At 39.1% G+C, this 23,255-nt stretch overlaps 1 protein-coding gene across 3 annotated transcripts in view; it reads right to left on the bottom strand.

Annotated features, from left to right (window-relative positions):
* Positions 1 to 1,129: 1,129 nt before the first annotated feature.
* The window catches only part of LOC148878242 (OTU-like cysteine protease family protein), a 47,985-nt gene continuing 25,859 nt past the window's right edge, over positions 1,130 to 23,255 (bottom strand). For all 3 annotated transcript variants that reach the window (XM_088951410.1, XM_088951411.1, XM_088951412.1), the window contains 6 exons: positions 17,044 to 17,152; positions 5,075 to 5,166; positions 4,929 to 4,991; positions 2,906 to 3,024; positions 1,656 to 1,731; positions 1,130 to 1,537 (listed from right to left, as the gene is read on the bottom strand). In XM_088951410.1, the coding sequence (XP_088807536.1) occupies positions 1,481 to 1,537; positions 1,656 to 1,731; positions 2,906 to 3,024; positions 4,929 to 4,991; positions 5,075 to 5,166; positions 17,044 to 17,152 (516 nt within the window). In that variant the 3' untranslated portion in view covers positions 1,130 to 1,480. The remainder of the gene's footprint in view (positions 1,538 to 1,655; positions 1,732 to 2,905; positions 3,025 to 4,928; positions 4,992 to 5,074; positions 5,167 to 17,043; positions 17,153 to 23,255) is intronic.

The following is a 23,255-nucleotide window of genomic DNA, read 5'->3' on the forward strand; positions in this document are numbered from 1 at the left end:
AAGATACTTGACCCTTAATAATTTATTGTGGGAACGATGATGTCATCTCTGTAAATAACCTGCAGTACTACAGCAGAGGGGGTGGGACTTTGGGAGGCTTTACATTTTCATGCAATTGCATGAGCAGAATTTCGATTGAAGCTCAATATTTTCTATTGGTAGGTCCCAAACTAATCCTGATTACCGATGCTGGTGGAACATTGGGAGGAGATCCGGGTTATATATGAAGAATCTTTCAGGTGGTTGTTGTCAAGCCTTCTGTGTTCCATCTCGCTTTTTGTTACGACTCGAAACCATGAAGTCGGTAATCAGTAATCACTTTTCTTGATGATCTTTACAGGAAGTTGGTGAGAGCATCTACTGGCCTTTTTTTAATTTCTTGGGGAGGAAGTTGGTGAGAGCACCTACCTAGCCAAATCCCATCCTTTACGGAAGACATCAATCTTAGTCTAATCGGCAGAACCTAATCCATTTTTTTTTTTGGGTACTTGAGAACCTAATCCATTTTTTTTGGTACTTGAGAACCTAATCCATTAAAGCAAGTGCTGGCCAGACGAATCACGAATGCATTTCACTCTTAAATCTTATAAACACTAGTTTTCTAAATCAGATTAATCCAACTTTTTCTCCATTCATGATAGAAATATCTTGGTTCTGACTTCTGAGACTTGGGAATTCAATAATTGCCTCCACATAAATTTAAGGGCAGGACCACCATCAAACAGGTACCATAAGCAATCAGCCTGAAGCCTTGTAAGGATAAGCATGTTATATGATGTGATTAAATCATCTGAACATGCTCATTTCTAAGGTAGGCAAACTTTTGAATATTGTTTGGCCTCCAAATCCAAGACGCCTACTCTTTGTAATTCTTATTTATTTACGAAAAATATGAACCAGAATATCCTTGAAGCTCTTGCTGAAGCAGAAATGGGGGAAAGAAAGCCCAGACCCATCATACAGCAATGTTCTGGCAAAGAAAATCAATGACTACATAATGAATGATCCAGTGGTGCAAATGGAATGCTCTAGAAGTGAGAGAAGACCAAACAGACAGGTAAAAGTAGTAACATATGTACTAGACATGCAATTGGCCTGAAGAAATGGCTCCTCAAAGAGGGCAGAGGAAGAACAGAAAGTCAGAAACCTAACCATTTGCTGAGATCAACCATCAGTGACAGTATATCAGAAAATCGTTGCTAGTAAACTTACATATTTACCTATCTCTATTGTAAACTTTTACCCCAAAATAAATCCTTAAACATAACCAGAAAATTCTTCTATTTGCTTAACAATATAAAGCATACAAATCATTCTACAACAGTTCCCACATAAATTAAACTACCTTATTATTTCCAACCCAACAACCCAATGAGATGTGTTAGAATGAGCCTCACAAAAATCAATCAAATAAATGTGTAGAGAAGCTCACTAAGATTGATTTTCCATTTTCCTTTTCTTCTTCCCTCTCAGCTCCCTTCTATCTATACTCTTGAAAGTTAGCATGTCCAGTTGCCTTTGCATGTTCAATAGCTTCCTACATATTTCAATATGGAAGTATAAACATTCGATGACAAGATCAGAGAAGAAATTCGGGGGGGAGGGGAGTGTGTGCTTGTGTGTGTGTGTGTGTGTGAGAGAGAGAGAGAGACAACCTTCTGGCCAATGACACCAATTTGACACACCCCACAACGTAATGTGAAGTTGGCTGTGTCTGTGTAACTCCTCTTCCTGATGAGCAAATATGAAGTCAAATCAACATTATTCATAAGGTAATCGAAGTTGATTATCGATTGGCACACATCATCATTACCATCAGCATCATCCAATCCTTGTTCCGATTATAAGGCGATCAATTGGTTCACAACATTCTTCAAATCTTACGTTGCCATATGATATGATCTCATGGTGCCCAACACCTTATGTTTATATTTTGTTGTCCTTAAAGTGCGAAAGAATGAGAGAAATTTTTAAATTTTTCTCAAGAAAAATCCTAAAGGCCTTGGTTGCTTAACAAATTGGTTTGGACTTACTTAACAGGATTTTTTTATTGGAAAAAGTAACTTTCAATTGATAAAAGTTGATGTTCTTGATTCCAAAAGCTCTCTTCTGAATGGTAGTTATTTTTTTCCTGCAAAACTAACTAGGAAAGTAGCTAATTATTTATCATATAAAGAACACTTTGGCATTTTTCCTGTAAAACTAACTGAGAGCAGCTATTTTATACCAAAAAAAAATTTCCAAATGGTTAGGACAGTATTCAGTCTACCCCTCCCAAGACAGATAGTGGGACCAACATTGGGCATATAAGACCTTGGTGATCTTGCGAGTATACTACAGATTGGAACACCACACCACTACTGTAAGTATTGATGTATCTATCTTGTGCTAAACAATTGTGCTTAATTCAAATCAAGAATCAGACCACGCTTAAGTAGCCCAACTAAAAAACTTAAATGGGCTTTTTTGGGCAATACAAGGAAAAGGCATAAATTAAGCAAAAAAGTAGCATAACCCCATAGGTCCTCTAGGATCTAAAATACATTGATTAAGGCCTGGGCAGCTTTGCTTAATTGATCTCAAGGTCTCTTCTCACTTCTCTGTATCTATTTGCTATAAGATTTGCAACTTCATTTCCTTCTCTTAACTGGTGACCGGTCCTTACTGAGATGCTTCCCTTTTTAATATATACAGAGATCTTCAATGATGGACTGGATGAGCTAAATAAACAAGCCTACTCTTGTCACTAAAAACAGCTCCACCTAGTGGTGCAACTTCAATGATGGACTGTATGAAGTATGAACTATGAACTATGAAGATTCCCATAAAACTTCAATGATGGGTTGTATGAACTATGAAGATCCACTCCAATAAACAAATGAGACGTCAAAGAACAGGAGGTTACCTTTGCTGATCCTTAACAAAATCAAGTGCAAGCTCCTCAATTGGACCAATGGTCCTATCCCTCTGTACAGTAAATATTGTTTGGTCGAACTCCTCTGGAGCTCCATTAAAAGGAGACATCTGTTAATACATAATATGCAGGCTAGGTGTCACTAAAAGAGCCTATAACCTTTTTTCTTGAAAATGATCCATTAAGTCAAAAATGTCCACTAATAGAAAGTAAACAAAAAGGTTACAAAAAACAGAAGAGAGTGAGGAGAGATAGATGTCACAAAATAATAGAATTTAAGAACATTATGGTAAATTGTAATACAAAACATTAGGAAAATCAATTACAGTTCAACTAAAAGCAAATGGAAAAAGAATTTAATGTACTCTCTTCATCAAGGACAAAATTGTATACAAAGTTTAGGAGGGAAATGGAATGGAATAATGCAATACAAAACTTTGGGACATTCAATTACAGTTCAGCTAAAAACAAACGGAAAAAGAATTTAATGTACTTTCTTCATTAAGGATAAAATTGTATACAAAGTTTAGGAGGGAAATGGAATGGAAAAACTGTTCTCAAGAAACCAGAATATAATTAATTGCTTCATCCCACCACCTTTTAAGGTATAAGGTATCTAAATATATTTGGATGTTAAAGACTTAAGAATTTTAGAGAAATCCTACTCCCCCAAGGGAGGAAGAATTTGCATGGCCAGCGGTAGCATTGATAATATTCTTAATTGAAGAAGAGAAGCTGCAAGATAACCGGTTTATGCTACATGTTATGAAGAGGATGTTAGGAACTTGTTCATCCATATGGAAGCCTTCATTTGGGATATCTTCTTATTATTCAAGGTTCAACTAATTCAACCGAACAGCCCTAAGGGATTTTTTTAATAGGCCAATTTTAATGGAAGTAAGAAGCAAAAATTTTTTGGAGTAATATTTCTTTTGCTATTTGTTGAGAAATTTGAAAAGATAGAAAAAAGTTCATTTAATGCAAAGAGAAAAGAGGATAAAAGGATTTGTACTGACATTGGTAGTGTAACTGTGGACTAGATTTTAGTTTTGCTAGAATTTGCAGAGGCTTCTAAAGAGCATTTAAGATTTAATTTCTAGTCTACCCTTGATCTGGATAGTCTGTTCTTGCAATATTTTAGCTATGTTTTTAGGTGATGCCTGTTCTTCCTTGTGCAGTTGTGGATGTATTTCATTTCGGTTCTCTTAGGGGATTTGCTAGTAGCTTATTGTGAGATGTCATCTCATCACCTTTAACCAGCCATATCTCTTTTTCATCTTAGATAAAAGTTTCTTTCACTTATTACCACAACAAATATTTGCATTCTTTAAAGAAAGACAGAGAAAGAGAAGTTTGAAATAGCCACATGCAGGATATAATGAAGAGATTATTGGTGTAGAATAAGGAATAAAAGCAGGGAAAAATTTTAACTCCAGGTCCTTCTGTAAACAACCAAACATCATATGTGGCTGAGAATCACCATGTGATGATTCCCACCAAGAGCCTGTTCGGAATGGCTTTCACACTGGCTAATGGCATTTTGAGGTAGGGCTTACCCAGAAAAAAAGTGTTTGCTAAAAAATCCAGAGTGCTAAATTTGGTCATCATGCAGTCATTTAGACAGCTTTCCACACAAGCCTCTTCCAGTAGCTTCTTCAAAATGGCTGAGCCAAAGCAGCTAAAGCAAAGTTAAGTCCTCCCAAATAGGCCCTAGAGGAGAACTATGTAACAGATGGGCCAAATCAGATGTAAGTAACAATCTACTTGACATATCAAATCTTTTGAAATTTGCTTGCTAATTTTTATTATAGAAAAACCAATCAATAAAATCAGCCAATTAGATTAATTCTTGAGTTTAAAGAAATATCCCAGATGGAAACCATCAAATGGTGAATCCCTAATACTGATGCAAGTTTGCCATGTCCAAGGCACAAGCAGAGAAGATTCTTCCTATTCTTACTAGAGTTCCTCTAAGAGATAATTAGCAGAATATGAAACTAAAGAAGCAACATACAGCCAAGGCATCATAATGGAGCCCATCATAAATCAGCATAACCCTCTCCGCATACTTCAGTTCCTGTTCCAATATGCACAAAAGATGATAAGGATACAGCTTATGAGAACTAGAAACATAGACTGAAGCAAGTAGCTAATTCTGACCTGACCATACAAATCACATCGGGTGGTTTGGATGTCAAATGCTGCAATTTCTCTTCCATAATATTCTGCTAATATTGAAAGCTCAATAGCACCTTCACAAGAAAAAACAGAATAAATTAGTAGTATACTTTGAAAAGATTCTATTGAATCATTCAAATTAATAATGGTAAACTCTTTTAATGATCACCATAAAAGCGGAGAAAGATCTGCTGAGTTCTGACCAGATTGAACACAGCTGAGTTCTGTCTTACTACCAAGTTGTTCTATAAACCCAAGAAAAATACTGCTTTTTTCTTTTATCTCAATGTGACAGAATTAGGTGGGGCCATGTAGGTAAGTCCCCTACTTTGCCTGATTAAAAAAGCTTTTTCAAACACACATAAACCCTATATAAAGATAAAGGACCTACTCAATGTTGGTCCTGGCTATCTGGGATCCTTGGGAGGGGTGGACTGGATATGGACCTAACTATCTGGCATTTTCATGTTTCACTTCTGGCTTTAGGAAATGCATGCTGCTCCATAAGGCCTGAGACTAACAACTTTGGTGGATGCAGTCTTGGGAATCCCAGGGCTTCAGGTATAGGTGGTGTTTCAGAGGGTAGGAAGGAGACTATCTGCTGGTTTTTTTCAGGATTGGTAAGTGACGGAAATTCAATAAGAGCATAACTGCATGCTGCTCTGCAAGGCCTGAAGCTAGCAACTTCTGCCTTTAGTAATTTGGTGGTAGAGGGGGACTCAAAGACTACAATTGCTTGGCTAAAAGGCAAAATGGTTGAACCATGGTCATTCAGGTAGCAGATTTGAGAGGCAAGACAGCTAGCTCACAGATTGGGAGCAGTTTTTCTTGGTTGCCTCAATCTGCCAATACTATGGAACTCTGCACCTCATGGAATAAACAGGCAGTACCCAGAATGTGGTGGATATCCCTTAGACTAGTCTTTCCGGTATCTTGGGATTGGAGGAGCAACACCAGGTTGCTCCAAGGTAAGTATTTGTGAAGTATATGAAGCTGCTATAGATTTTTAAATATATATTGTATACTTTTATAACATTAATAAAAGCCCTTGCACATGTTCAAAATAGCTACTTCTTTTTAAATAAATTTTACATTTAAAGCACTATAAATTTAATTGTCAATATTATTATGGGAAAACACTAAAACAAGGTGGGTTATAGTGTATATTGGCACACCATCTACATGATACATACATAATACTAATACAGCATATTCCAAAAATTTCTTTTTATTTGGAAATATTGCTATGCGACTTGAAATGGTTAATGGTATAAAAAAGTAGCAAAAGCGTTTTAGAAGAGTCTAAAGGATCATGGCAAAGTACCAAACCACCTTGGTGGTGGAATGAAGAAATTGAAAACATAGTCAAAGCAAACAAACATGTTCATAAAGATTAGCAAAAGGATAACAATGTATAAAACCTGGAAAATATAAAAACACAAAAAGGTAAGTTAAAACAAAATTGACTAAAGCTAAATTAAGGCATACAAGAACTCTATCATAAAGTAGACACTAAAGAGGGAGGAAATGAAATTTATAAACTCACAAATATGAGATAAAAAAGAAAATATGTAAATCATGTTACATGCATTGAAGAGGAAGATCAATGAGTCTTGATAAAAGATGAGAAAATCAAAGAAAGATGGAAAGCTATTTTGAGAAATTACTAGACAAAGAATATATAGAGCAGGGAAGGGAGCAATAATTCTTATATTACTTAAGTTAAAATGTACCATCATAAAGTTAGAATTTCTAAAGTGAATGAGGATTTATAAATGATAAACGAAGGAAAAACATGAGGACCTCACATATCCCAACAAAAGTTTGGAAAGGTATAGAAGAGGACTTATTATAGCTAACTATTTGATAACAGAATAAAAACAAGAATATGCCAAATGAATGGAGAAAGAGGACTATGAATTCCATTACCCATTTGAGGGTAGCTTGGTTTTATTTAACGAAATACTGTTATTTAAAAAAAAAAAAAAGAGTACTGTGGTTCTTATATATAAAAACAATGATAATATACAAAGTTGCAATAGTTGCCATGGGATTAATCTCATGAGCTATACCAGTGTTTAAAAGCACAAGGCGCAAAAAAAAGGCCTTTTTCACCCAAGGTACAAGGCATAAGGCAAGGTGCACACCTTTTTGAAGCAAGGAGCAAATTTTTTAAAATTTTCAAAAAATGTGCAAAATAATACAATAAATTGCAAAATTTTCAAATAAATCAAAAAATATAAAAAATATTATTAATTAAAAATTCATACTTAATTTTAAACTAAATGTTTTAAAAAGACTATTAGATCAAATTAAGATGCACAAGCATGACATAAAACATATTCAAAGTGAAGATGTAAAAAGAAAAACAAACATAACATGTAAAACGTATTCAAGCATTCATTCACTCAACAGTTTAAGTATGTGAAACTTTCAATCTCTATTTCTTTTCCAATAGCTAATGTGATGTTAAACATCTTGCATTGTTAATTCTATGAACCACCTTTGTACCAATTGAGGGAAGCCCATACAAGCACCCGTTAAGGCACATGCCTTAAAATGTGCTCTACTTGTACACCTTTTAAATCACTGAGTTATACTATGAATATTTGGGAGAGACTAATTGAGCAAAGGTTACAACATGAAACAGGCATATCAGAAAACCAATTTAGTTTTATGCCATAGAGACCAACCAGGGAAGCAATTTTTTTATTAAGATGATTTATAGAAAGGTTTGCAACTAACAAGATCTTCTAACTATAGTAATTTGATTTGGGAAGATGATTCCAAAGTGGCAATTACATGGCCCACAAACAAGGGAGTAGTTCCATGGTAGTATAGAAGCATTATGAGAGAATTAAGAATGCTATCAAGGGACCTAGTTATCATCTATAATTGGATACACAATCAATGTTTTCAAAACTGGACCAGACCAGACTGGAAAAACCGAGAACCGGTTCCGTTTCACCCCAAAACCGTATTTTGGCCAAAAACAATTGATTTGGTCAACAAACCACTGACCTAGGCGATCAAACCATTCAATTTATCAACCCAGAAAACAATTTTTGGCCTTTTTTTATTTTTTTTGTTTTTTTGTCAGAACAGGCCGACCATTCGACCCGAGAACCGGACCCCTGAACGGTGTGTTGTCTGGTTCGGTTTTAAAAACCTTGTACACAATAACACAGATATCAAGAAAAGGGGGCAGGTGACTTTAGGTGGCCTATGATGGGGATGCTTGGCATCTTTGCAAATATTGCCCATTCTTTTCTATAATCATTAAAGTACCATTACCAAAAAAAGAAGAACAAAAGAGACATCCATATGGTATTCATTGATCTAGAGAAAGCATATGTAAAGCCCTAGACTATTATAGTTAGTTTTGGTAAATAAAGGAGTGGCAAATAGGTATATCAACTAAATTAAGGATATCTATGAGAAGGCAATATAAAATTAACAATAATAGGAATTAAAATAGGGCAAACTTAGGATTGGAGACCAAGAGATATCTCAATGTAACCTCTTGCTACCTTGGCTTGATAATTCACAACAAGGGAAGGATTAAGGAGGACATTGCACATAGAATTAAAGCAGGATGGGAAAAATAAAGGGGTAAATCCAAAGCCTTATGTGATAGGAGAATACTGCTCTAGCTAAAAGGAAAATTTTATAAAATGGTTACAAGGCCAGCAATGTTGTATGGAGTAAATTGTTGGGCAGCCCAGAAGTGAATGGGAAAACTAAAAGATAGAATTAGAAATGAACTTATTTGAAGCAACCTAGAAGTAGATAGGTGATAAAATGAAGGAAAGTAGACTAAGGGGCCATTTGATAACAGCTGAATATGCTGAACTGAAAAGCTTATTGCTTTGTCTTTTAGCAAATTAGATTTTAAGGAGGTCGTGGTCTCTTTAATAGCTGAAGCTGAAGTTGGGTAGATCACTATATCCTTGAGAATTTTATTATTTAATTAATTTAACAACTAAAAGACAAAGCAATAAGTCTTTCAGTTCAGCAACTTCAGCTGTTATCAAACAGCCCCCAAGATGGTTTGGACACATGCAAAGAAGACCATCTACAGCGCCAATAAGAAGTGATTTCTTACAAGTTGAAGGGGCTAGAAGAGATAGGGGTAGACCAAAAGGGATAGGGAGTGAAAGTAGTGAGAAATGATTTAAGGGCCCATAGTCTAACAATGGATATAGCTCTGTATAGAATATAATGGCAGAACAGGATCGATATGTAGATGACCCTAAATAGTTGGGAAAGACTTGATGGTGATGATTTTTTATCAAAAAACTGTAAATTGTACTTATTGATTGAAAAGAGTGATGACAATTGACAATACTGTTATGTTCACAATTTTTTTTTGATAAATGAATGGCAATCTATTCAGACATATTAAGATGATGATACAAGAGGCACGAGCTGGTGCCTCTCCTTACCAACAACAAAGTATTACATTGAGCTCAGAAAAAAAGATTACAGAGCTGTCCAGAATAGACGTTCCCTTGATACCCCTTGCTTAGCTAACCCATCCGCTATGGCATTAGCTGTTCTACCAACCCACTGAGAATTGACAATCATGTTCCTTGAATATCACTTAACTTTTCTCATAATGTCACTGTAGCACCAAATAACTGAATCTGAATTCTTTAACCGACCCACAACAACTTTGGAATCTCCTTCAGTAAGCAAATTCTGAACTCCTAACTGATCTGCAATCTGAATACCTTGTACCGCCGCTAGAAGCTCAGCTCTAATAGAGTCTCCTATACCCACAGAGCCAGAGAATAAAGCTAAGATATTTCTGTCTTTATCTCTCAGCACCCATACTGCTGGTATCCTGCTCTTCCTTGTACTACTACTAGCCACAACTCTCCAATTCCTCCATATGTCATCAAATGAGAATATTTTAAAGGATTCCAAGGATCTGAGCCAATGGATTGTCCTGGTCAAAATGCAGTCCTTTACATTCTGAATATTTCTCTCATTCTCTTGGAAAATCCTCGCATTTCTTTCTTCCCAAATTGTCTGTAGAGCTGCAGCTCTAATGCATCTCCACATTGTTTACCAATCTTTGTGGGCCACACAAAGGAGGGGTCAAAAAGCTGACCTACAGATGTAGCCAAGTTCCACCTGCACCCAAACAAGGCAAAAATCCAGCTCCAAATAGCAACAGAAAAGGAACAGGTTAAAAGTAAGTGAGAGCAATCCTCACCATTAGCCCTGCAAAGTACACACCAGTTAGGAGACAAGCACGTGGAAGGCCTTCTCTTCTGCAGTAGGTCTGAAGTGTTGATTTTCCTATAGAATACCTCCCAACAGAAAATTATTATTTTAGGAGGTACAGGTCTAGACCAAATCTCCTTAGCTGGAAAATCCAACTGTCCCAAGGAAGAGCAAAGAGACTTAAAAAAGGAGGCACAGGTGAAGTAACCTTTTGGATTAGGGGACCAAATTCTTACATCAGATCTAAGAGGGTCCATACAGACACTTCCAAGTAGTGACAAGAGGTCTGAAACACAAGCAAGCTCATGATCCCTCAGGCCCCAACGAAACCCAAAGTCCCAATTCAGAGAGGATGGAGAAGCAGAAGTTTGAAGAAAGTGTGAAATTGCTTTATTCTTGTGACAAGACAGGGAATAAAGAGAAGGGAAACTGTCCTTAAGGGCAGAATTGCCCAGCCAAATGTCTTCCCAAAATAAAACAGAAGAACCAGAATTGACATCATACCTGATAAAGTTCAGGAAAAAAGAAAGGATACTCTAAATTGCTTTCCAAGGAGTTGCCAACATGGCTCAACGCGATACACCAACATCCCATCCATTTCCCGAACTGCCATGCATACTCTCTATCACCTCATGCCACAATCCCTCATGTTCTAAGGGCCACCTCCACAACCATTTACCTAAAAGAGCTTTATTCTTCAAAATTAAATTTCCTAAACCCAGCCCACCCTCCTCTTTCCTCCTACATACTATTCCCCAGTTTATTAAATGATCATTTTTATCCTCCCTTGGCTCCCAAAGAAAATTTCTCATTAATCTCTCCAACTTCTTGGCCTCCCTAACGGGAATCCTAAACACAGAGAAGTAGTATACCGACAGGTTTGCCAAGGAAGCTTTCAACAATGTTACTCTACCCCCTAATGAAATATAGTTCCTTTTCCACGAGCTAACCTTTTCTCAAACTTTTCTAGAACCGGGGCCCAAAAGCTACTCTCCTTAGGGTTTGCTTCTAGCAGGAGACCTAAATACTGTAAGGGCCAAGAGGATATGGGACAACCTAGACACTCAGCCACAAACTCAATAGCCCTCTCATCCAAATTCACACCCACCACACAACTCTTATCCAAGTTTATTTTCAGATTTGAAACTCTCTCAAAGTGTTTTATCAGAGACTTAAGATTCCTGGTTGTTCCCCTATCGCCCCCTTCACAAAAAATTATTAGGTCATCAGCAAATTGTAAGTGGGTCACCTTGATTCCATTTCTTCCTATCTTCCAACCTCTCACTACTCCTTCCAAGTCTGCCTTAGAAATCAACCTGCTGAACACATCTACAACTAGGGTGAAAAGGAAAGGGGAAAGGGGGTCACCTTGCCTTAACCCTCTAACAGCTGGGAAGAAATCCTTCACTACCCCATTAACCAAGACCGAAAAATGGCAAGAACTTATGCAACCCTTTATCCAATTACACCATCTAGCTCCAAACCCACAACACCCTAGGACCTCTAATAAAAAACTCCATTCTACCAAATCATAGGCCTTTTCTAAATCCAACTTGCAAACAAAACCTTGACTTACAGACTTTCTCATATCCTCCACACTCATTAGCTATTAGGATCTGATCTGTTATTTGTCTTCCTTGCACGAATTCTCCTTGGACTTGACTGACGATGGAGGGTAGCACTACTTTAATCCTCAAAGATAACACTTTAGCTAGGATTTTGTAAATGCTAGTCCACAAGTTGATCAGCCTAAAATCTTTAGGATTTTTTGCTTCTTTCTTCTTTGGGATTAGAGCTATGAAAGTAGCATTGACTCCCGGTCTTACTTTGTTGTTGTCCTCAAATTCCTTAAGCACAGCACAAAGATCTTCTCTTACCGCATTCCAACAGTCTTGATAAGAAGCCATGGTGAATCCATCTGGCCCAGGAGCTTTGGATCTGTCCATAGAAAAAATTGCTTGCCTAATTTCCTCCTCTTCAAAGCTCCTCTCCAACCAGATTGCTTGATCTTCAAACAATCTAGGCCAATCTAGTCCTTCCAGCCTAGGTCTATTATTCAATGGCTTCCCTACAATTGATTTAAAGTGATCCACCAACACTTTGGCTATCTCATCTTCGTTTGTTACTTCCTCTCCATCCACTTCTAATTTGGTCACATAGTTTTTTCTTCTCCTCCCATTAGCCAATGCATGGAAAAATTTTGTATTGCCATCCCCTTCTTTGATCCATTTACGCCTGCTTTTGCCTCCAGGAAATCTCCTCCCTAAGAACTTCTTCCAATTCCTTTTCTAAGCTTCTTCTCAAATTCCTTTCTTGCTCATTCATGATTCGTTGAGATTCTTTGGAGTCTAGATCCTCAATCCTGGACAACAGATTATTCTTTTGATCCTCTATCCTTCCAAACTGCTCCCGATTCCACTCTTTAATCATGGCTCTCAATCTCTTCAACTTTTTGTGGAACCTTACACCTTTCACTTTACCCCTCCCAACTCTTCATTCCACCATTCACCTACCAGTAGTACAAAATCCGGATGAGTCAGCCACATATTCTCGAATCTAAAGGGTCAAGGTCCAAAGCCTAGAGTTTCTTGACCTAATAGGATAGGGCAGTGATCACACGTAACTCTAGGAAGAGATCTAGCCACCAAATTCCCCCAATGAACCTCCCACTCTACATTAAAAAAGGAACCTATCAAGTTTGAAGCACAAGGGGTTTTCTTGGAAATTAGACCATGTAAAATTAGCTTGTAGGAGGGGTAATACCTTTAAACCACATGTGTTAATTAACTCATTAAAATTTCTCATGCTTGTAGTAATCGTTCTTTGGGGATTATTTGATTCTTTACAAAACCTGATTACATTGAAATCCCCCCCCCGGCACCACAGACTGTCCCACAAGCCTTGTATTCCATACAACTCCTCCCACATTTCTTTCCTTTCTCTATAACTATTTGGCCCATAAACATTAGTTAACACCCAAGTGAATCCATCTTCCACATTTTTTAATTTTAAAGACATGGAGAATCTGCCTATAAGTTCTTCCACTGATTCTACAACATCCTCCCTCCACAATGTAGCTATCCCTCCCGAGGCTCCCCAAGAAGGAGCTAAAGTCCAGCAGACTCCTCTTGATTTCCACACACTTCTGACCCATCTTCTATCCAAATCTGCCAACTTGGTTTCTTATAACATGACAATGTCAGGTTTCTCTCTACTAAGCAGGTCTTTAATTGCCCTTCTTTTTCTTGCACTCCCCAACCCTCTCATATTCCAACTAAAGATTTTCATTATAAAACTCCTTTCTGACACCCCTATCTAAACTGGTTCTGTCTTACACAGAGCCCTTCCTTCTCTCTCCCCTTCCACTAAACTCGATATCACCCTCAATATCCGAGATTAATCTCCCCACTTCTGATCTCTTTTTCTTTTTCCTTTGGACAGTCCCTTCTATCTTTTTAGCTGGCCCACTTATTCCATCCACTTGGGCCACCTCCCCCCCAACCTAGGGCTTCTGTAGCACTCCATAATCTGAGGGTTTGCTTCATGTTCCCCGCCTTCTAACCCCTCCTCCTTTGCTTTATAATCTTCCAATAATGCACAGATCTGCTCCCATATTCTTTCTAACTCTTCCTCCCGCTTTCTCTTAACCTCCAACACTCCCTCACTCCTCTCACCTTCACCGATAATCATCTCTCTGCTTTCCTTTCTGCCTAATAAATCCTCTCGGGATGCTGGAGTATCTGTTTCAACAACTAAATCTGAAAGAACAAAAATACCTGCATTGTTAGGGACCAGATGAGCTTCTTCCAAGAGAGTGAGACTGGCATAGGAAAGCAAGTATAACCCCGTTTCCCATGGTCTGAACTGCATAGAAGAATTTTCATAGGAAATCAGCACCTTGCCACCTTCCGCAATTGAGTTGGGCTTCCACTGCTGTCTGGCTTCAGGCGATACATTACAGGCTATTTCGGAGTCTTTCCCTTCCAAACCAAAAACCTGTACGTCCTGGGCTAGCGGACTGGCCTCCCTTGCGGGTAAAGACAGAACCTGGGACCCTTCCGTAGTAGCCTTCTGCCGATCCTTCAGAAACTTCGGTTCTCCCTCAAAGCATTGAGAACCATCTCCCTCTTCCTCCAAAAATAAGACTTCCGTTCCGAAGCTATCTTCCTCAGAGATGTCCTTCGATCTGCTTAGGTCGATGCTACCCAAACTCACTGAATCGTCCGATTCTGAATCACTAGGATCTTCAAACTAAGGGAAGTCCTTCCTTCTCACCTCTGGATCACTTCGTCTCACACACCTTGGGTTGCGCTTTTCAGGCGACGATTTCCTTAACCTTGTCGTCGCAGTCTACTGCTTCGAACCTCCAGCATGCGCAGAAGTCGCAATCCCTGATAATCAGTCTGCTGAGCTCGAAGAGGAAGAAAATAGATGGTTATTACCATCTATTAGAGGCGCACCCTTAGTCACGTGCCGCTTTAAGTTGGGCCCCTGAAGTGGGCTCCTTATATCCGCCTGAACCACCTTATATGGGCTTGAAGTTTGCAGCCCATTGAAAACTTCAGCCCCTTTTCTTTTATAAGGGCCTCCTCTATAAAGCCCATAACTCCCCACTCCCAACTTAGACGGCCCAGATTTTTGAGTTCTGGGCCCCCCAACTCCGGATTTGAATTTTATCCCGACCCACATGTTTAGCCTTTCCAACTTCAGCATGTTTTACTAACCCTTTCTGGTCTTCTCGCAGAATAGCAGGGGTGATTGAAGATTTGAAGGTTTAGGACTGACGCCTCTTGTAACTGCATGGGCATAAGATTTGTCAGAGCCCAGCAGCTACCTTGTAGAGCACGTTTCAAACTTTTCTCCTGCAAATCTTTTGAACTTCTCACATAATGTTTGCCCTTTTTTGTGTAACTTTCATTTCCTTGCAGATACCCCAGTCCATTGCTGCCACCAACCAATCCTTTATTGCCACACAACTCTTCTTCTTCAACCTTCTCGTTTTCCTCCCTACGAGCCTCTTTCCAGAGCCCAGCTTCAATGGATGAAGCCAGCCAAACTGAAAAAAACTGTTCTTCAACTCGCACCTCTACCTTTCGAGGTATCTCCTCAGGCTCTACTCCATTTATTAAGATGGTAGCTGAGTAGAGGTCTCCCCAAAAAGCACCTCCTAGTGATCCTCCACACATCAAAGCAATGGCTTCAGCAGTTTCTTGCTTCCACAAGTGAAAAGATAGACCTAAAAGTCGCACCACCATCCCATCTTCAACAGAAACGTCTTTGGAGTTTGACCCTGGACACCACCTTGATATTATGAAATTTCCAAAATCAGTTTGGAGATTTAAGGCCTCAATTTCTACTCTATTCTCAATCAAGTCCAGCAGAGCCTCTTCTCAAAGGGGGTTAAGATAAACGTACTCTTCAACTTCGCTTGCTGTTAACACATCTGCAACTTTCTTCCAATCTACAATCCAAGTAGATGCTTTAACTACCAGTTTACTTTCCCAGTCTTGTCTCTCTAGATTTGTTCCCATTCTGTGTTTACCTGCTCCAGCTGTCACTAAAAGAGGCTCTAGCTTATTCTTGCTCTCCTGGCTAGTAGAGCTATTTAACTTCTTTTTCTCTGTTAAGTCTCCTTCTCTTTTAGCACTCCACCATTGCAGCAGTTCACATAATGCCCCATAAACTTCCTTCCAGCCCTGACTTTTCCTTCCCTCTGGGAAACATACCATCTGCTTCCTACCCCTGCCAAAAAATTCTGTCAAGGATATGAAAGAACCTTTATAATTTCTCTTACATTCCTACTACAAATCTTCTTCCAGTTTCAGAGAGAAACTTTTTCCAGCCATTTTGTTTACCCTTTTTACTTGCACCTCCCACAAACTCCTTGAACCCTTCAATCACCCCCAATCCTTCTAGTAGCACCATCCCTTTCTTTGCTTCCCTGATTTTCAATCCCAGCTGACCTTTTAATTTTTGTTCCTCGAATAGAAGCTCCTTAGCTTCAATCTTCAGAGTTTTCCTCCAGCGGCCTATCTCCACGAACTCTCCCATTGGAACTCTTCACAATTATTGATAAGAAATGTGATACCAGATCAGCAAACCTTTCTAGAGCAATGGCAGAACAGGATCCATGTGTAGATGACCCCAAATAGTTGAGACAAGACTTGATGGTGATATTTTTTATCAAAAACTGTAAATTGTACTTATTGATTGAAAAGAGTGATGACAATTGACAATACTGTTATGTTCACAATTATTGATAAGAAATGTGATACCAGATCAGCGAACCTTCCTAGAGCAAATAAAAAACAACAATAACAATTGGTGATAAAAAATGGATGGCATTATATAAAATATATTTGAATATTTGATGTGACATTTAGCTCATCAAGAAATGTAAACATCAACTTACCCAGTAATCAAGCCTAATAATGTAGTTGAACTTATATAAATGTACTTCTTGTCTATGTCATTATAAGTTTAATAAAATAACCTTATGCATTGCTATTTTCTAATCAGGGGCCATTGGTTGGTTTAACAGTAAAATAAAATCTTGGTTTTCTAATATAATTTTTTAGTCACATATGCTCAGATTTCTCTATGATTTATCGAAATGTCATGCTACTCTTAAACAGTACATTGAACTTAAATTGCAGACTTGGTGCAAGTATACTTACCAGCCAATAACACTAATAAAGAGAATGATATACTGATCATACCTCCCCACTTGTCAGAGTTGAGAATCCAAGCACAGTACTCTTCATTTGGTTTTCCAAGAAAGGCCTCAGAGTATTTTGTAGGATCACTTGCCACCGTTGCGGCAATAACCTTCAAAAGAAACATGAAATAATAAAAGTTGGTGTTTTCCAATTAAATGCATATATCCCCTCAACAAAACTTAGAGATGGAGAAAGAAGCACGAAAGAATAATAGTACTGATTATAAATGACAGCTGATCTTTTGAAAACACAAAAGAATTGGATTCTGTGCCAGATTGGCATGACAATATACATAATTCACAGCAAGGAAATGCCTTGTAAGTTTAGAAAATACTTCGAACAGATAAAATTAATGAGAAAACTGAAAGTATTAAACACCAATAAGACATAGCTAGGTTCCACCACTTGATTGTCTAGGAACCAAGTAATCACAATGTGAGGATTCACCTGCTTTACAAACACACCTGCACTTGCCAGCAAATACACCTACCTTACAAGGACTAACTACACCCAAACAAAAAATAAAATATCCTAGATGTGATTTGACCTTTCCAGTCAAAGTACCCTATCTCTTTCAGTCTCCAATTAATTAATCTAAGAACCAACAATTATTTCAGAACAAATTCCTAAAGTGGCAATAATTGCTCAAATCAGTGAATCACTAATGATACAAGATCCAATCTTCATCTGCCTCTTTCCCCATCTCCTTCAACATTCTAACATCCACATCTTCTACACTTACTTTGATCTAATTGTTAGTGATATCAAAAACAGGCCTAGTTCTATATTTCAATTTTTGAAGATTGCCAATTTGCGACCTACCATCAGACCTTTATAATTACCTTCAAGATTTTTTGCCATGATAGACAATGCTTGTAGAGCTTTATTTTGTTCATTTCCACAAGCATTCCCACCTTTTATGAGATTCCAAACCCCATATGTTTCCCCCTCTAGACTCTCTGAAACTTCCCAAACACCTAGATGTTGTCCTTCCCAAAAGAACCATCAAGAGCAGAACTATGAGGCCCTAGAATTGCAATCTCTGAGGTATCATTTTGAATAAAGCTTCTCTTGCAACTTAAGTAACATAGGGACTGATAGATAGAAGGCATGGTCGAGGGGTAGCCTTGCTTCAAAATCCGAGAAAGTATACTCTGAATCTAGGAGAAAATCCAGAGAATAGTTGCTGATTTCCTTCTAGTAGCAGAGAACCACTAGAAAAATAAGAAAGAGAAAGGAAGAAATAGCATGTTTCTCCAACACCTATTTCAAGGACAATTTTAGAAAAAAATGTAGAGAACATTGATGTGGGCCCCACAGCTGTGGTCCCACTCTGTCCGCAGGGTAGAATGCATCTAGTCACAGCTGTGGCCAATTTGTTATTCTGTTATTCCTAGTTGTTATTTAATTTTTCAGTTTTATGTTGTTATGTGTTAGCAGTTATGATGTAAACACCAAAGGCAGATATGTCCTTTCATGTAACTAGCATAACATATAAATATTAAATTAAAGTGGCGGAGGCAGAATATTGAGATTCTGTTCTTCTCCTCAAAACCTGTGTTCTACTGCTCTCTCACCACTCTTTCTTCTACCTCTTCTTCACTTTCTCTTCTCATCGAACCTAAAGTTTCTTAGTGATCAAGACTGATAGCAGTCTTGAACACCTACATGGTATCAGAGCCAAGTTAGGGTTTCTCATGTGAGCCTAATACCAATCGACCACATGAGAATCTCCTAGGACTGGAAGCTGAAAAGGAGTTCGCAGACTGATTCTTGGAGATCGCCAGAAGTGCTAGCAGCTATTGGAGACTTGCTACGGTTGTAGAGTGTTGGTGGTCAGGAAGGATCAGAGAAGACTAGAGTTCGGGTAACCCTAAAAGGCAGCGAACCATTTTTCCTTGTAAGTTGTTTACTTTCTAAGAGAAGTTCTATCAGAGAAGATAGGTTGGACCTATCTGGAGGGGAAGGCCGAACCATTCTAGGGTTTTCTCTCTTTGATTCACTAGGGCTTTACAGCAAACCCTAGGCCGAACTGTCTCAACTGTGTTTCTCTCTACTCTAGGGTTTGAAAGTGGTCTTGCGACAAGCCCTAGGGTGTGACTAAATCTTGTGATCTACCTAGAGCTGCCCTTAAGTTTACGGGTAGGTTTGATCAGATTCTAGGGTTTCTTATTAACCCTACTATACAGTACTGTTTGGATTGTGCAACTGAATTGTTCACTTTAAGGACTGATTAAAACCCTAACCTTCCCAAGCATATCAGATTTTTTTAAGCTGTTTTCAGAGTCCTAAGGGGTTAGAGCTCTACGGACAGCTACTGTTGTGTTGGCTAATTGGTTTCAGATCAGAATTATCCCAGTTTTGTGCACATACACTGTGAATACAGATCAGGCCCATACTGTTTTTGATTGTGATTGGTAGTTCAAGTGCTGTTTTGAGACTTGACAGAAATGGAGTTTAAAAATCAGGCAGAAGGCAGCCTTGGGAACATCAGTTATGGTAGTGTTTCTGAGATGGGTGGTCAGATTACGATCGTAAAGTTTGATGGATCAAACTATTTGGAATGGGCCCAATCAGCCATGATGGCTATTGGTGGAAGAGGTAAATTAGGGTACCTCTTGGGAGATATGAAAGAACCTCCCAAGGGAGACCTGACATATACCAAGTGGATTCAAGAAAACTACTTGGTTATGACATGGTTGTGTAATTCTATGCAACCTCATATTACTCGGAATTATTTGTGGGCAAAGACAGCTAAGGAGATATGGGATGTTATGAAAGAAACGTATTCCCAACCCCTTAATGTTGCCAGAGCATATGAATTGAAATGTGAAGTGAAAAATCTTAAACAAGGAGAGAGATCGGTTTTAGTATATTTCTCTACCTTGTAGTCCATGTGGCGTGAGATTAATCACTTAGAGACTCTTGAGTGGGAGAGTCCCAGAGATGCACAGATATATAGAAAGCAAGTTGAGACAAACCGGGTATTTGAGTTTCTGGCAGGCCTAAATTCAAAGTATGATATTGTCCGGCAACAGATTTTGACTAGAGATAGTGTGACTCTCTCTTAGGCATACTCATTTGTACATAGTGAAGAGACAAGAAGGGCACTGCTCATGTAACAGTCACACCCAAATCAGGGGGTGATTCAGAGAAGGACAGGAGGAAGGAAGACAAGAAGGATGTGGTATGTGAACATTGTAAGAAGCCCAAACATACAAAAGAAACATGTTGGAAACTGCACCCTCACTTGGTTCCTGCAAAGTTGAGAAACAAGAAGGGCACTGCTCGTGTAGCCGTGAACACTGGTTCAACATCCTCATCTGGCACAAAAGGAACATCTTTAGAGACCTTAGTTGCAATTCGAGCTGCCCTAATACAGCTAGAAAAGGAAGTTGGAAGTTCAGCTCAGCCACCACAGTCTTCATCAGCCCCTGCTACATCTGCCTTTGCACATTCAGGTACTCAAGCTTCAGCCTATCATGCCCCAGCTCCAGGTACTACTAAACCTTGTTGGGTAATCGACTCAGGTGCATCTGATCACATGACTAGCTTGTCTTCATTGTTTACTACTTACCATTTGTCTTTTGGTAGGGATTAGGTATCTATTGTCGATGGCTCCCTGGTTCCTATTTCTGGGAAGGGTGACATCAAGTTATCAGATACTATCTCCCTGTCATCTGTCTTGCATGTTCCTAAGCTTGATACTAACCTTCTTTCAGTTAGTAGTATTACCAAGCATATGAACTACTCAGTAACCTTCTTCCCTGACCGATGTGTTTTTCAGGACTTGGAGACGAAGAAGGTGATTGGGACTGACCGTGAGACGAATGGGATCTATCTACTCGATGAGCGGTTCCGTCAGGGAGAGTCAGTTGAGAAAATGTCTTTTGTTTCTCAGAGTGTGAGTCCAGTTATGCTTTGGCATAACCGATTAGGTCATTTGTCTTTTCGGTCTTTACAGAGTCTGTTTCCTACTTTATTTGAGTCTATTGAGTTGTCTCAGTTATAGTGCGAAAGTTGTGAGTTTGCTAAGCATTGTCGAAAGCCTTATTTATTGAGTAATAAAAGGAGTGATAATTCTTTTGATATTGTGCATACTGACGTTTGGGGGCCTTATCATATCCCTTCCATGGGTGGGTACAGATATTTCTTGTTATTTGTTGATGACCATACCCGTTTCTCTTGGGTTTATCTCATGCGTTCACAAGATGAGGTACCTTCCCTGACCCAAAATTTTCACCAAATGATCCTAACCCAGTTTGATGCCAAGATCAAAGTTCTCAGATCTAATAACACAAAGGAATACTTTGCTAAATCATTGACATCTTATCTTCTTCATCATGGGGTTATCCATCAGAGCTCTTGCCCTCATACACCTCAGCAGAACGAAGTTGCCGAAAGGAAGAATAGGCACATTTTGGAAGTGGTTAGAAGTCTCATGTTTACTTCCAATGTTCCTATTCGCTTTTGGGGTGATGCTATCCTCACGGCTGTATACCTTATTAATCGGGTTCCTTCCAGGGTCCTTGATATGTGATCTCCTTTTTCCCTTCTACACCCATGTGAGGACTTGTTTTCTATTCCCTGTAAGACATTCGGTTGTACTTGCTTTGTTCAACTTCTTGGTCCCCATCGCTCCAAGTTCGAACCCAAAGCCTCCAAATGCATCTTCCTTGGTTATGCACACACACAAAAGGGTTATTGCTGCTATGATCCTGTCTCAGGGAGGAAGTTTGTCTCCATGGATGTCACTTTCTTTGAGGGTACCCCCTATTATCCTCGGGTTTCCCCTCAGGGGGAGAGCAATGAGAGTGGGGGTTTGAGTCCTTGTCTTCAGGGGGAGAGCAGTGAGAGTGGAGCAGTTCCTTTACCTATTCCATTGGGTGATGAGAGCAGCAATCAGGAGTTGAGGGAGACCTGCAATGGTGAGGGTGGTTAGAGGGATCAGGAGTTGAGGGTCTATCACAGGCAGTGCAGGCAGGTTGATCCTAATCATTAGCAGTCCAGGCCAGCTCCAATCTCATCTACAGCTCCAGGTCCAAGTACTACAGTCCCAGGGCCCACAGAGACTTCCCCTATCATTGCTATTTCACCTCCTACAGATGATCTTGACCTTCCGATTGCAGTCTGTAAAGGGAAACGACATTGTACCACATCTACAGCCCACTGTATTTTCCATTTTTTATCCTATGATCGCCTATCTCCCACCTACAGGTCCTACCTTAGTTTCATTTCCAATGCCCCTATTCCAAGAACAGTGCAAGAAGCCCTATCCATCCTGGAATGAAAAGATGCAATGCAAGTTGAGATGGATGCCCTGTTGAAAAACAACACCTGGGAGGTAGTTGATCTGCCCAAAGGAAAGAAACCAGTTGGATGCAGATGGGTATTTACAGTTAAGCATAATGCAAATGGATCTATTGAGAGGTATAAAGCTCGACTAGTTGCAAGAGGGTTTACACAAACTTATGGCAGAGATTACTTGGAGACCTTTGCACCGGTAGCCAAAGATGACCACTATTCGAGTCCTATTGTCCCTTGCAGCGAGTCACACTTGGCCTTTATACCAAATGGACGTGAAAAATGCCTTTCTGAATGGAGACCTGCAGGAAGAAGTTTATATGTGTTTGCCTCCTGGATTCTATGATGCAGAAATAGGTAAGAAGGTTTGATAGCTCAATAAGGCTTTGTATGGCTTGAAACAGTCACCTAGGGCTTGGTTCGATAGATTCAGACTACCCCTTGTGAAGTCTGGTTATGTACAAGCCCAATCAGATCATACCCTATTCATCAAGAGGGTAGAGTCCTCCTTGACACTACTGGCAATATATGTTGATGATATTGTGGTCACAGGGAATGATAGCCATGAGATTGGGTCCCTTAAACAGTTTCTTCATCAAGAATTTGAGGTGAAAGACCTTGGTGTACTTCGGTATTTTTTGGGTATTGAGGTTGCTAGATCCAAATAGGGGATCTTTATCTCTCAGAGGAAATATGTCCTAGACCTATTGGCAGAAACTGGAAAGTTAGGTGTCAAGCCTGTAGATACACCAACTGAACAGAACCACAAGATTAGTGCCAAGAATGGGGAGCTTCTTAAAGACGGTAGAAGATCAAGACTGTAATCAGTCTTGAATCCTAAAAGGTTTTAGGTTTGTAAGACAGAAAAGAAGATGAGAGAAAAGGGAGAGAATAGAAGAGAAGCAAGA

This window comes from Nelumbo lutea, chromosome 1 (assembly GCF_056320005.1).
Source record: "Nelumbo lutea isolate HS-2025 chromosome 1, American lotus-T2T, whole genome shotgun sequence".
In the NCBI taxonomy this organism is placed as follows: domain Eukaryota; kingdom Viridiplantae; phylum Streptophyta; class Magnoliopsida; order Proteales; family Nelumbonaceae; genus Nelumbo; species Nelumbo lutea.